The 14,550-nt window shown below is 51.9% G+C and overlaps 1 protein-coding gene across 1 annotated transcript; it reads left to right on the top strand.

Annotated features, from left to right (window-relative positions):
- Positions 1–2,369: 2,369 nt before the first annotated feature.
- Hpd (4-hydroxyphenylpyruvate dioxygenase) lies at positions 2,370–13,739 on the top strand. Its single transcript, XM_036172661.1, has 15 exons — positions 2,370–2,423; positions 2,530–2,556; positions 3,020–3,082; positions 3,400–3,504; positions 3,982–4,024; positions 4,156–4,238; positions 5,426–5,515; positions 6,767–6,870; positions 7,480–7,557; positions 8,231–8,393; positions 8,496–8,567; positions 10,088–10,210; positions 13,228–13,344; positions 13,419–13,567; positions 13,608–13,739. Exons 1-14 carry the CDS (start codon positions 2,421–2,423, stop codon positions 13,527–13,529), a joined length of 1,182 nt encoding a protein of 393 aa, XP_036028554.1. The 5' UTR covers positions 2,370–2,420; the 3' UTR covers positions 13,530–13,567; positions 13,608–13,739.
- Positions 13,740–14,550: the final 811 nt, after the last annotated feature.

The following is a 14,550-nucleotide window of genomic DNA, read 5'->3' on the forward strand; positions in this document are numbered from 1 at the left end:
GGCCAGGTTCCAGCAGCAGGGGGTTGAGCTGGCCACAGCAAACAAAGGACAAAATGTTCCTGCTGGCCAGGGCTGGATGGATGGCCTTCTCCCCGAGTGGAAGCTGGTCTGGGCGAGGGGAGGAGAGAGCCATCCAGGACGTGTAGGAATAAGGGAGCGAGACCACCTACCCTGCCTCCATAACTGCTCCCAATGCAGAGGTTTAACAATGGAAAGATGATATCTGGAGGGGTAGACGGGATTCAACTTCAGAATCAACTAGGCTGGAGTTTGGTTCTCTGTTCCCACCAGCTCAGCAACCTCTAAGGTGTGTTTACTCCATTTCCACATTTCCCTCTCTCTCTCTCCCTCTGTGTGTGTGTGTGTGTGTGTGTGTGATATGATGGTGTGTACATGAGCGTGTGCATGTGGTGTCAGAGGACAATCACAGGTGTTGTTCCTCAGGGACTGGTCACCCTGTTCCTGCTTTTTGAGTTGCAGTCCCTGATTGGCCTGGAACTCATCATGTTGATTAACTAGGCTGGCTGCCCAGGGAGCCTCCTGTCTCCATCTTCTCAGTGCTGAAATTAAAAGAGTACACAACCAAAAAAAAAAGAGTACACAACTACATACTGTGGGTTCACGGGCTCAGCTCAGGTCCGCATGCTTACTAAGCAAGTGCTTTGCCAACAGAGTTATCTGGCCCTGTCTCCCCATTTTACTGGCAGGGATAACAAAATACACCCCTTTTTTGGATGGGGAGGGGCTGAGACAGAGTCTTACTGTGTCAACTAAGCTCTCCTGGAATTCACTAGGGAGACCAGGCTGGCCTCAAACCCACAGAGATCCACCTGCCTCTGCCTCCCGAGGGCTGGGATGAACGGAGTGCGCCACCACCGCCCGGCATGACAACAGATTTTTGAAGTGCGGGCCCTGGACGTAGAGTGAGCTGACTCATTCTATCCCTTGTCAATTGCACGCTCTAAACCTTAGCCCTCAGCCAGACTCTCCACTGTCAACCAGCAAGAAGGGGTCTCAGGCCCTGGAGTGGAGCCAGAGTGAAGAGAGGGGGTGGGGGTGTTGTCCTCGGGTAAACACCAGCTGTGGTCACTTCATCTTCCTGGGAAGTAAGACCCAAAGATTTGGATGAAGCATCCTGGGCCTTCCTCCCCCGAGAACTAGCACTTCCGCTTTCCCAACATCCCGTGGTGCTAAGAGCCCAGGGCAGGAATAAAACCCTAACCTCCCCTCTAAGAAATACTCAGGTTATAGCAAGGCCAAGGCACCCCCTCAGTTCTCAAAGCTTTGTAACTAATTATAAACAGTACAGATAGAGCCATATGGCCGGACATGGTGGCGCACGCCTTTAATCCCAGCACTCGGGAGGCAGAGGCAGGAGGGTCTCTGTGAGTTCGAGGCCAGCCTGGGCTACAGAGCGAGTTCCAGTACAGGACTCTGTTACATAGAGAAATCCTGTCTCAAAAAAACCAAAAATAATAATCAAACAAACAAATTAATAGAGTCATACCATGTTCCAGGTCCCATTCCAAAGACTACGTGACATCCCATCGATTCCCTCCCATATTATCCATCACTACACAAACACACACACACACACACACACACACACACACACACACACACACCCAACCCCTTTTCTGTGACAAAGATCTCATTGTATACCCCTGACTTAGCTGGCCACACACTCACTATGTAGACCAGGCTGGATTTGAACTGTGGGAATCCTCGTGCCTGAGCTGTAGAACCTCAAATTATAGATATGTGTCCTCACACCTGGCTATTGTTCCCATTTTACAGATAAAGAAATGGAGGCCTGCAGGCTCTGGTGACTTTCCACAGCAGAGCCAGAATGCAAACCCCCTACACCGATGCCTCTAATGACCACAGAACACAACCCATTGCCCTCAATAGAATCTACTACGTGTTTGCTTTGCAAACTGGGTTTCAACCAAGCCCCAACAGCCTGGCTGATTCTCCCTGAATCAGATATCCCCTGCACTAAGCTGGCCTTGCTTTTGGAGCTTTCCATCTAGATGGCAAAGATCACAGTCCTACCCCGGGTCCTAGAGAGAATGTGCCCTTGGCTTCTCACCCTGCCTATGCTCTACTGGCCAGTGGACCATCACAGCATTGCTTTCCCTCTGAGGATGGCACCGCTGCTCTGTCCCTTTGAAGCCAGAACTGACTCAGAGGTTCCCAAGCCTAGGTACTCTCCGGGTGAGCTCAGCTCCCCACCCCCAGGAAGGCCACGGCAGGCCAGGGGCGGGCCCTGCCTTTGCCCCATATAAACACACTGTCCAGCACCTCCCCAGGCCAGGGGCGGGCCCTGCCTTTGCCAGGTGGTAAATACACTGGCCAGCACCTCCCCGGGCTTCTCGTCCCAGTCTTCCTGACCACGAGAACTGTGACCACTATCAGCCATGGTAAGTCTGTCTGGGCCATGGGGGTAGCCGCGAGTGCCGACCCATGGTGACTCTTGAAGAAGTCCTCTGTCAAAACCTCACGTTGTGTTTTTCCTTTCCTCCCTAGACATCCTACACCAACAAGGGACCTAAGGTAAGCTGGCGGAGAAATGTGGGGCCCTTGGGCTGAGAGGGGAACAAGGTTTGTCAAAGAAGAAGAATGCCAGAGGATGTGATATCCACCAGCACACTCAAGTTCATCCCCATCCCCTCCACTGACTGAGCTGGACTCAGTGTCGGCTTCCCGAGGAGCTCCCTTCCTAAATGCCTGCCTGTCTCTAAAACCTGTTCCAATTCTGTCTCCAGTCTACCTTACACCCATGCTGTTTCCACATCAGCTTATTTCCTTCTGTGAACCCTGGGCAGGCCTCCTGTCTAGGGTTCCCAGTTCTGAACTCTCAAGGAGCTCCAACCCTCTAGCAAGAAATGTCTTTGGAGGCTAGACAAAGATAGGGGTGGTGGGTGGCAGTCTCTAGGTTTGGGGGTTGAGGCTGGAGAGCGGTGGCAAGAGAACCCTATATCCGGGCATTCAACCTCCTCCCTCTTCCCTCCTGCAGCCTGAGAGAGGCCGGTTCCTCCATTTCCACTCCGTGACCTTCTGGGTTGGCAACGCCAAGCAGGTAGAAAGGCTGGAGGGGGCAGAGAACAGGCGGAGAGACCTCCTTAAGGGGGCCGGCCCCAGCTGGAAAGGGGATTGGCTACTGAGAGGGGAGGATCCGGGCCAGGCTAGAACTGGTACTTTGGATCCTCATTACACAATCAGAGCCACAGACCCCAGCAGGGACCTTTCAAAGGGAAAGGGGCGGGGGTAGCCTTTCTTCCTAGGAGGGTCCACAAATGAGGGACAAGAGGGCAGACAGTGGACTGGGGCTCCCTTCTAGGGATCTCCGGGTTGGTCCCCACACCCCTCTGAACCCCTTGCCTCTGTGCCATCCAGGCTGCCTCCTTCTACTGCAACAAGATGGGCTTCGAACCGCTGGCCTACAAGGGCCTGGAGACGGGCTCTCGGGAGGTGGTCAGCCACGTCATTAAGCAAGGCAAAGTGAGTCAACACCTAGGTGTCTTAGTGTTGAGGGCTCCAGTGTGTCCTGCATGGGGGACGCTATCATTTCAGGACCCACACCCAGCTGGTCCCAAGATGCGTGGCAAAGCTGCCCCTGACTCATGGCCCAGGCAATGGCATTTTCCTGGTTTTATGCCCTTCTCAACCTGGCCTAGCACAGGATCCACAGAGGCTCTAGGATGTGAGAGAAGGGTGTTTAAGCGGTCTCTGGTCCATGGGATTCCTAGAGTCCTATAAGCGCTGATCACTTAGGATTCAGTGCACGGCTACCCCAGGGGAAAGCTCCCAGCTCTGAAGACCAGTGGAAGAAGCTGAGGGGAAAGGAGCTGGAACACACGCTCCAGGCATCCTGTATGGTGGAGCCTTGTGTCCCACCAGGGGTGCCATAGGGAAGTGGGAGGGCACGCACGTCACCCTCTCCTGGCCACCAATTCCATCCCCTTGTCCACTTTTTAGATTGTGTTTGTTCTCTGTTCTGCTCTCAACCCCTGGAATAAAGGTGAGGGGCATCACAGGGGTGGCAGCGTGCCTCTGACAGTTGGAGCCAGGGCATGGGTTGGGGCAAGGGTGAGGCTGGGGCCGGGATGAGGCCCAGGAACTCCACTGCCTGTATTCTCCTGCTGGACACAGAGATGGGCGACCACTTGGTGAAGCATGGAGATGCGGTGAAGGATATTGCATTCGAGGTGGAAGACTGTGAGCACATTGTGCAGGTGAGAAGCACCTGGGGGGACAGAGCAAGCCTCTGCCGCTTGGACCCCACCAGTCAGGCTGGATGCTAGTGGGACCAGCAGTGACACAGCCCCCCCCATCCTTTCCTGTGTGCCTGCTCTCTTGTGTCTCTTGTCCATGGCTGCAAAAATGGGGATGATCACAGCCTCGCTGAAAGGTTGGAAAGAAAATGGATTGAAAGCCGGGCGGTGGTGGCGCACGCCTTTAATCCCAGCGCTTGGGAGGCAGAGGCAAGCGGATCTCTGTGAGTTCGAGGCCTGCCTGGTCTACAGAATGAGTTCCAGGACAGCCAGAGCCGTAACACAGAGAACCCTGTCTCGAAACAACAACAACAATAACTAAAAAGGATTGAAATGATCATGTCTGGAGCACGGAGTTCTCAAGAGGCAGTCTAGAGACAGCCATGGTGATACACACCCTGAGCCTCAGAGGGGAGATAGATAGAAGTTCGAAGTTATCCTCAGCTACATAGAGAGTTTGAGGCTAGCCTAAGCTACATGACACTCTCCTTGAAAAAAGAGTTTCCTTGTTTATAGGTTGGGCTTGGTGGTAGAGCACTTGCCTAATAAGCATCCCTAATAATGCACCAAACGAAAGAAAATGGGAGCTTGGAGGTTCAGTGAGCAGCTGTGTGATTTTGAGTATGTGACTTAATTTCTCCATCCTTGTTTCCTCGGCTACAGAATGGAGATGGCAATACCACCTCCGTATAGTGTTACCGTCAGAACTGGAGAGGTTAAGCCCTAGAACAGTGCCCGGCCTGTGATATGAGCATGTCGTGCAGCCAGTGAGCTCCTGCTAAGAAAATGTGCGAGCCTGGGTGTTCAGAGCGCTCGGCATAGGGTCTGACATACTAGGTGCTCAATTAACGGCAGTTCACGGCTTGCTATGTGGCCACTCCTCTTCTAGGAGGGGAAACTGAGGGCTGGAGAGAGGGCTGGTCCAAAGAGCCAGTTGGCAGTGGCAGGGCAGACAAGCGTGCTCACCCCGAGCCTGGACCTGTCTCTCTACCTGCCAGATGGGCATGAGGCATGGTTCCAGAGGATCCAGCTGACAGTAGCTAGCTAGGTGTCCTGCTCACGTCAGAACGATCCACAGCAGGAGCAGCACAAGATGTCTCTGGGAGACTCCAGCCCTCTCCATTCTCCCAACTTGGTCTCCCATACAGAAAGCCCGGGAACGGGGCGCCAAAATTGTGAGGGAGCCCTGGGTGGAGCAAGACAAGTTTGGGAAGGTGAAATTCGCGGTGCTACAGACGGTGAGTGAACTCTGATGTTCCATTCCCACTGTTACAGGGACCCACCGGGACACCAGAACCCCCCCCCCATGCGCCCCCAACTCACCCATTATACCACCCTATCCGCATGCCTCAGAGAACAGCCTTCCTCAAGACTGATCTCTGGCAATGTTTAGCCAATGTTCAGAGGCTGCTGGGAGCCGCCAGGCATCCTCCCCAGTGAGAAGAAACTGCTTGGATGGGGGGGGGAGGGTCTAAGCTTTAGCAGAGGTGGGGGCTTTAAACAAGAGGGGAGCCGTGGCATCTGAGGAAGCCATACTCCACACTAGCGTGGTGTCTCTGAGCAAACCTCCCCCTCTGGGGCATGGCTGAACTGAGCAAGAACTGGAGTCGGACCTCCCATGTGCCCTGGGCACATACCGAGCCTCTGAGCCTCTGTCTCTTCAGCTACAACCCCTCCTATGTCTGGAAAGTACCTGGGGGGGGGGGTCAATGTCCAGCCTACGGTACCCTTTCCACAAGGACGGCAAGCCTGTGCAGCGCTCCTGTTATCGGGAGACTGAGGCAGCCACGAGTCCCACTTCCTCAAAGTTATATTCAAGACTGCTAAAATTAGTCCTGTGAGGGAGGCCTGTGATCTCAGCATCTGGGAGGCTGAGGCAGGAGGATCACCAATTCCAGGCGCTTAGGCTCACATCCAGCCTGAGCAACTCAAAATCTAAGAAGTGAAAAGAGGTCTGGGGAGATGAGATGGCAGCGCTGTGGGTAAAGATCTTGCTGTGCAAACATGAGGATCTGGGGTCAGATCTCTAGCACCTACATAAAAAGCCAGGCACAGTGGAGGCTGGGGACATAGCTCAGTGGTAGAAGACTTGCCTAGCATATATAAGGACCTAGGTTCAATCCCCAGCACTGGGGGTAGGCGTGGGGAAAGGCGGGCACAGCAATGCATACCTGTCACCCCAGCATTTGGGGTTAGGGGACAGACACAGGAAAATCCCTGGAACTTAGTGATCAGTAAGCCTAGACTCAATCTAAAACATAAAGCCGTGAAGAAGAAAAGGGAATCCCCATGTCACAGTTTCTGGACCTACTGATGAAGACACTACCCAACATGGCAGGTAGCCATGCATTCCAGAAAGGATTGTCCACTGAGTCAGGGGCAGATTCATGGTGGAACTCAAGAGTTCAGCTTGTGCCTTGAAACCAGAACCTTGATAGGGTTGGGAGGGTAGGGGCTTCTCCCTGACTCCAGCTGCTCCCCACCCCCAGTATGGAGATACCACACACACCCTGGTGGAGAAGATCAATTACACTGGCCGTTTCTTACCTGGATTCGAGGCCCCCACGCACAAGGACACCCTACTTTCAAAACTGTGAGTGCCCTTTGGTGTGGGAGTGGTAGAAAGCTGGGTCCCCTCCCCATTCTGTGAAGTGGGCTTCTCTGGCAGGTTGGAACATCTGGAGGCATCTGCTGAGGAACTCTTGAAGGTGGGACAGGCACCGAGCAGTGGCATAGAAGAGGAAGACCGCTCCCCCACCCCACACCCCTGCACTCCAGACTGTCTGCGTTCACATCCCCAGCTCTAACATGTTCTAGTTAGCCGTTTAACCTCGTGCAAGAATTCTACTTCATGTCTATGTTTCTTCCTCATAAGATGGGAATGGAGAGCTGGGCGGTGGTGGCGCACACCTTTAATCCCAGCCCCCCAGAGGCAGAGTCAGGCAGATCTCTGGGAGTTCGAGGCCAGCCTAGTCTATAGAGCGAGATCCAGGACAAGCACCAAAACTACATGGAGAAACCCTGTCTCGAAAAACCAAAAAATTAAAATGGGGATGTTAACAGCTGTTGAGTTAACTGTGCCTAACACACAGCAGGAACAAAAATGTGGGCTACTAGTGTTATTGAAGGGTTTGTGGCAATGAAGAGGTTTGGGGGAGGGGGGGGCTAGTCTTCTCATCTTCCAACCCCTTTCCTCTTCTAGGCCCAGCTGCAACCTCGAGGTGATCGACCATATTGTAGGCAACCAACCTGACCAAGAAATGACGTCTGCCTCAGAGTGGTGAGACGCTGGCCTATCCCTCTTTATGGCAGGAGACAAGGCCTCTTGCCAAATCTATTTATTAGTTTTTACGTGTGCTTCATGTGTGGGGACACACACGTCCTACGGCACATGTGTGGAGGCCAGAGAACAATGGGTGAGAGTTGATTCTCCGCTTCCGTCCCCCAGGTCCCACGGGTGGAGCCCGTCAGCCTCGGTGGCAAACGCCTTTATCCACTGAGTGTTCTCACCAGCCCCCCACTTCCCCAGTTCTTTAACGCATAGGTTACAGATTCAGGCATTCACTGTGAAAGGCTCACCCTCATCAAGGAGTGCCGCCACCTACCTGAGTCTGGTTATATATTGTTATTTATTATTTTTGCATGTGAGGAAGATACCGCCAAATCCACTTACTTATATATGTACTCTTTGGTTCTTTAAGACAAGGTCTTTCTATATATCCATGGCTGCCCTGGAACTCACTCAGTAGACCAGGCTGGCCTTGAACTCACAGAGATCCGCCTGGCTCTGCCTCCTGAGTGCTGGGATTAAAGGCGTGCGCCACCACCGCCTGGCTGTGATGTCACTTTTTGTAGAGCCTGCTTAACGGACATATGCGCCATGGTGGAAATAAGAAGACAGTAAGTGAGTCCGGGCAGGCACTCAAGGGTTCTGTCTCCTGGCCACTCTGCAGGTACCTGAAAAATCTGCAGTTCCACCGTTTCTGGTCCGTGGATGACACTCAGGTGCACACGGAATACAGCTCTCTGCGCTCCATTGTGGTGGCCAACTATGAGGAGTCTATCAAGATGCCCATTAATGAGCCAGCTCCGGGCAAGAAGAAGTCCCAGATTCAGGTAGGGAGAGAACAGGGAGGGGGGTTTGAGGGCTCCTACAGGGCACAGGTCTGAGTGACGGGACAAACAGTTGTGGTCTCCTCCCCTTTTCCCCTCCCCTAGGAATATGTGGACTATAATGGGGGTGCTGGGGTCCAGCACATCGCTCTCAAGACAGAAGACATCATCACAACGGTTAGAACCCTGTTCCTGGTCCACGTGCCTTCTCTATCCACTGCTGGGACAGTCTCTGCCAAGTAGGAGGGGATGGTGGTGGCAGTCCCTCTGGAGGGATGACAGGGCTTTCCTTCCCCACACCTCCCCCAACACACACACACACACACACACACACACACACACACACACACACACACTATAATGGAAGGGTTCATTCTGCAGAAAAATCTAGTCCCAAGTATAAGGAAGCCTGGGCTCTAGTCCCAGCCCTACTGGCACTTTGCTGTGTGCCCCCAGGGGATTCAGTGCGCTCTCTGGGCTTCAATGTGCCTCACTCTAAAAATAAGACTATTAGACTATAAGACCACTTATGTCCTTTTAGCCAAATTAAACATGCTTTGCCTACGGATGCAGCCTTCGAGGAGGCCAGGTCCTATCCAGCCCTTAAGGAAGGACTAGTTCAGTCCTGGCCCAAAGGATGGACAGGATGTTGGAGCGGTGGGGAAAAAAAGCTGGGAAGTGGCGAGAGAGGGTGGAAGATAAGGCATGGCACATCTAAATAGGGTAATCAAGGAGGGTGTCCTACTGGGGGTCTCTATTGCTGTGACAGAACACCAGGACCAAAGCAACTTGGGAGGAAAGGGTATATTTGGTTTACACTTCCACACCACAGTTCTTCCTGAAGGAAGTCAGGACAGGAACTCAGGCAGGGCAGGAACCTGGAGGCAGGAGCTGATACAGAGGCCATGGAGGGGTGCTGCTTACTGGCTTGTTCCCCATGGCTTTCTCAGCCTGCTTTCTTATAGAACTCAGGACCACCAGCCAAGGGGATGGCGCCACCCACCACGGGCTGGGCCCTCCTCCATCCATCACTAATTAGGAAAATGTCCTACAGGCTTGCCTCCAGCCTGATCTTGTGGAAGGCATTTCTCAGTTGAGGCCTCCTCCTCTCTGATGACTCCAGGCCATGTCAAGTTGACATAAGACTAGCCGGGACAGAGGGCCACATGGAGGAGGGGGCATTTGAGAAGTGTCATCTACAGAAATGGGGAGAGGACCCCAGACAGGAAGGACTACCAAAACAAAGATGAGAAAGCCAGGAAGGTTGCAGAAGCAGCGAGGAGAAGTGTGTGGCTAGGGCAGAATGAGGGGAGGGAGTCAGGAAGAAGGGGTGGTGGGGGTAGGGGGGGTAAAGGCCATGGAGGGGACCTTGAATTGTGACTCTGACCTGGGGCATCATCGTGGGTTAAGATGAAGCAACATGCTTGGTTTCCATCTACCTAAATCATCCAGCTGCTGTGCTGAGACAGACACAGATCGCTTCTGCCTCAGTTTCCCTAGCAACGCATAGAAAGCCAGATACAGAGTGCATATTCTGTGAGAGCAATCACTGCTGTTCTGTGGAGCTCAGACATAGGGAGAAGGTCACACGGCATCCTGACAGAGGACCCTGCTGCCTCCTGCCTTATCAGGTCCCCCTGGTCATAGTAGTTGAGCTTAGACACAAACAGGCTGACCTGGACCCTGCTCCGTGACAGATCCGCCACTTGAGGGAGCGAGGCATGGAGTTCTTGGCTGTCCCGTCTTCCTACTACAAGCTGCTGCGGGGGAATCTCAAGACAGCCAAGATCCAGGTGAAGGAGAGCATGGACGTGCTGGAGGTGAGGCCCGGCCCATGCTCAGCTAGAAGAACATGAATCCTGAGCTCCCTGGGCCACACACACACACACACACACACACACACACACACACACACACAGAGTGAAAACCCAGACCAGATCCTGCCCAGCATGGGAGTTGCATACTGGGGTGAGGGAATGGGGGTGTCAGGGACAAGCGACAGAGTTGGCACCAGGCAGAAAATGAAAACGGACCACTTGAAGCTGCTTTGCCTCAAGAGAGTAGCTGGGAAAGGCTTTTCCAAATTGGCGACTTTAATTGAAATCTATATGAGAAGGTTCTGGCCACGTGAAGGGCTGGGCAAAGAGCAGTCTTGGCAGAGAGAGCAATACACGCCAAGGTCCTGAAGCAGGCACAGGCAACAAGTGTGTGAGGAACAGAAAGAAGGCTACATTTGAATTAGGATGGAGGCCAGGCAGGTTAGCAGGGGACAGTTCTTATGGCTATTTATGATATGGGGGTTTTTCTCTTCTTTGGTTAGAAACTATTGGGAGGTTTTGTCATTTTGCCTTTATTTTTGTTTTGTTTTTTGTTTGTTTGTTTGTTTTGTTTTGTTTCTGTGTAGCCCTGGCTGTCCTGGATCTTGCTCTGTAGCCCAGGCTGGCGTCAAACTCACAGAGATCCACCTGCCTCTGCCTCCCTAGTGATAGGATTAAAGGCGTGAGCCACCACTGCCCAGATTGTATTTATTTATTTATTTATTTGTTTGTTTGTTTGTTTGTTTATTGGTTTTTGAGACAGAGTTTCTCTGTGTAGCTTTGCGCCTTTCCTGGAACTCACTCTGTAGCCCAGGCTGATCTCGAACTCACAGAGATCCACCTGGCTCTGCCTCCCGAGTGCTGGGATTAAAGGTGTGCGCTACCACAGCCCAGCTTGCTTTTATTTTTATAACTTTAAAATGTTTAATTTCTCTCCACCCCCCCCCCCCCCCACCCCCGTGTGTGTGGTATGTACATGTATGTGCATGCTTGCCTGTATGAGCCATACATGTGAGTGTGGGTTCATGTGGAGGCCTGAGGTTGCTGTTGGAAATCATCCTCATCGCTCTTCTACCTTATTCACTGAGGCAGGGTCTCTCAATCAAACCCAGAGCTTACTGATGTGACTTGTCTGCTTTCTTTCTTTTTTCTTTTTTTAAGATTTGTGCTGGCGGGGGGTGGGGAGGGTAGGGGGGGGAGTGTTGTTTGTTTTTGTTTTGTTTCCTGAGACAGGTTTTTCTCTGTGTAATAGTTCTGCCTGTCCTGGAACTTGCTCTGTAGACCAGGCATGTGCCACCAACTTAGGGCCTGGAGAGATGGCTCAGAAGTTAAGAGCATTATCAGCTCTTCCTGAGGTCCTGAGTTCAATTCCCAGCAACCGCATGGTGGCTCACAGGCATCTATAATGAGATCTGATGTCCTCTTTTTGGGTATAAGTGTACATCCAGATAGAGCACCATATATATATATATATATATATATATATATATATATATATATATATATATATATATATATATACACATAAAATAAATAAATCTTTAAAAAATTATTAAAAGGATGGGATTGCGGATTTAGCTTAGTGGTAGAGTGCTTGCCTAGCAAGTGCAGGGCCCTGGGTTCGGTCCTCAGCTCTGAAAAAAAAAATTATTAAAAGGGCTGGAGAGATGGCTCTGTGGTTAAGAGCACTGGCTGCTCTTCCAGAGGACCCAGGTTCAATTCTCAGCAACCACATGACAGCTCACAACTGTCTATAACTCCAGTGCCAGAGGATCTGACACCCTCATATAGACATACATGCAGGCAAAACACCAATGAACATGAAATGAATCTTTAAAAAAAAGTTATTTTAAAAAAGTGTCAAACAGCTGGCTCACACCTTTAATCCCAGCACTCAGAAGACAGAGACAGGCGGATCTCTGTGAGTTTGAGGCCAGCCTGGTCTACAGAGCAAGTTCTAGGACAGGCTCCAAAGCTACACAGAGAAACCCTGTCTCGAAAAAACAAAACAAAACAAAAAAACTCAGAAAACAAAACAACCCTCCCAGAGCCAAAAAAAAGACAAAAACAAACAAACAGAAAAGATTTGTTTGTTTGTTTTTAATGTGTGGGTGTGTGTTTGCATATGAGTGTTTGCACATGAAGGTGGCCACAGAGGCCACAGAGGTCAGAGGCATGGGATTCCCTGGAGTTGGAATTACAGGCGGTTGTAAATTGCCTGATACCAGTGTTGGGAACTGAGCTTGAGTTCCCCAGAAGAGCAACATGTGTTCTTAACTGCTGGGCCTTCTCTCCAGCCCCCTAGCCCAGGCCTACCCAGCATTTGATCCTTTTCACGACTGAATAACATCCCATTGCATTGTGTGGGTAAATCACACTTTGGTTATCCCTGCATCAGTTGGTGGCTGTGAGTTGGGTCTATTTTTTTGGTTTTCAGGGCTAATGCTTCTGTGGACTTTGGTGTACAAGGTTCTGCATGGACATCCCCTCTCAAGTCTCTAGTGTATACAGGAGTCTAACGATCCGGCACCTGCGAATGTGTTTAAGAAATTCTCTTTGCGTTTATTTGTTGTGCGCGTGGGCATGCATGGCACAAATGTGGGAGTCAGCTCTCTCCTTCCACCATGTGGATTCCTGGGACCCGCCGATCGATCTCAGGTGGTCAGGCTCGGTAGCAAGTGTTCTTACCCACTGAGCCATTTCTGGGGCAGAAGACACGGTTAACGTTCCGAGAAACTCCCAGGTTCTTTTTCCAAAGTGGATGCAGCATTTTACATTCGCATCAGCAACACGGAAGAGAGTTCCAGTGACATCTGATGGGGGCTATGAGAGAATGGGGTGAAAGGAAGCCGGACCCCAAGCAGGAGTTAGCACCAGGGTGGCTCAGGCGGCTGAAACTGGGGCCAGCGGTCTTTCATTGGCTTTGGTGGTGCGGGAACCTTCAAGGTTTCTGACGATCCCACAAGGATCCTACAAGAGCGGGTGGGCCTCCCTCTAACGGAGTCTGCTCTTCCTCCCAGGAGCTGAAAATCCTGGTAGACTATGATGAGAAAGGCTACCTCCTGCAGATCTTCACCAAGCCCATGCAGGACCGGCCCACACTCTTCCTGGAAGTCATCCAGCGCCACAACCACCAAGTAAGGCCACACCCAATGGGTAGCACCCGATACTTGCTAGGTCCCCACCTCATTCTTGCCTTCCATCGCCACAGGGCTTCGGAGCGGGCAACTTCAACTCCCTGTTCAAGGCTTTCGAGGAAGAGCAAGCCCTACGAGGCAACCTCACCGACCTGGAGACCAACGGGGTGAGGTCTGGAATGTAGGTCCCGCTCACACCCAGACCACGCATGGAGCCGGGTACATCAATTATCTTCAGGGTACATCAATTATCTTCAGGGTACATCAATTATCTCCAGCCGGCTGAGGGACAACCCGGGGGTTCCACCCACATCGTGGCCACGCCCCCTCAAATTGCAGGGGTCCCTCCTGGCCTGCTCCCTCCCTGCTGAGTAAAGCCACCCTCCAAGATCCAAAGCAGTGTCTTGTGTTTGTGCCTAGCATGGAGTAGTGGCATCATGTCGCCGCCAGGGGGAGACCAAGACCGCTGAGCGGCCTGAGGCCTCTGTGTGGGGAGCCGCAGGTGCAGGGTGCAAAAACTTAAGGGGGACCCTAGTGGTATAGGACGAACTTGTGGAACTAGCAACAAGGAACATACATTCTAGAGGCAAAGGGATAATACCGTTTCAAAGATAAATTCCAAGAGATAATAACGTTTCAAAGATAAATGCCACTAAGACAATAAGGCGGGTGGTGGAGGCCAGTGAACATCTGATCCACAAAAAGTCCCAGAAAGGAAACAGACAAGGTCCCGAGGGCTTTAAAACCTTTAAAGACGCCACCGGGGCATTGGTGGTGCACGCCTTTAATCCCAGCACTCGGGAGGCAGAGGCAGGTGGATCTCTGTGAGTTCGAGGCCAGCCTGGGCTACCAGTGAGTTCCAGGACAGGCGCAAAGCTACACAGGGAAACCCTGTCTCGAAAAACCAAAACAAAAAACAAAAAACCTTTAAGATGAGCCCTCCTTAATGTCCTCACTCGGTAAACATGAAGGGGATCAAGGGACTTTGGGGGATGGGGGATCCTTCCTCAGCAATCGAAGGACATGCATGGTTCCTGGTCTGTAATGGAGTTCAGACCGAAGGATCTGCACCTCTTAGCTCCTGCCCTGCACCCTGGGCGTGGCAGTCACCAGTGCCCCAAGCCTCAAGGCAGCTGCATTTCCTCAACACTGTGAAACGATGAGGCAATTGATCCAAAAGCTAGGGATCATTATTTCTTCAAAACC

This window comes from Onychomys torridus, chromosome 22 (assembly GCF_903995425.1).
Source record: "Onychomys torridus chromosome 22, mOncTor1.1, whole genome shotgun sequence".
Classification (NCBI taxonomy): domain Eukaryota; kingdom Metazoa; phylum Chordata; class Mammalia; order Rodentia; family Cricetidae; genus Onychomys; species Onychomys torridus.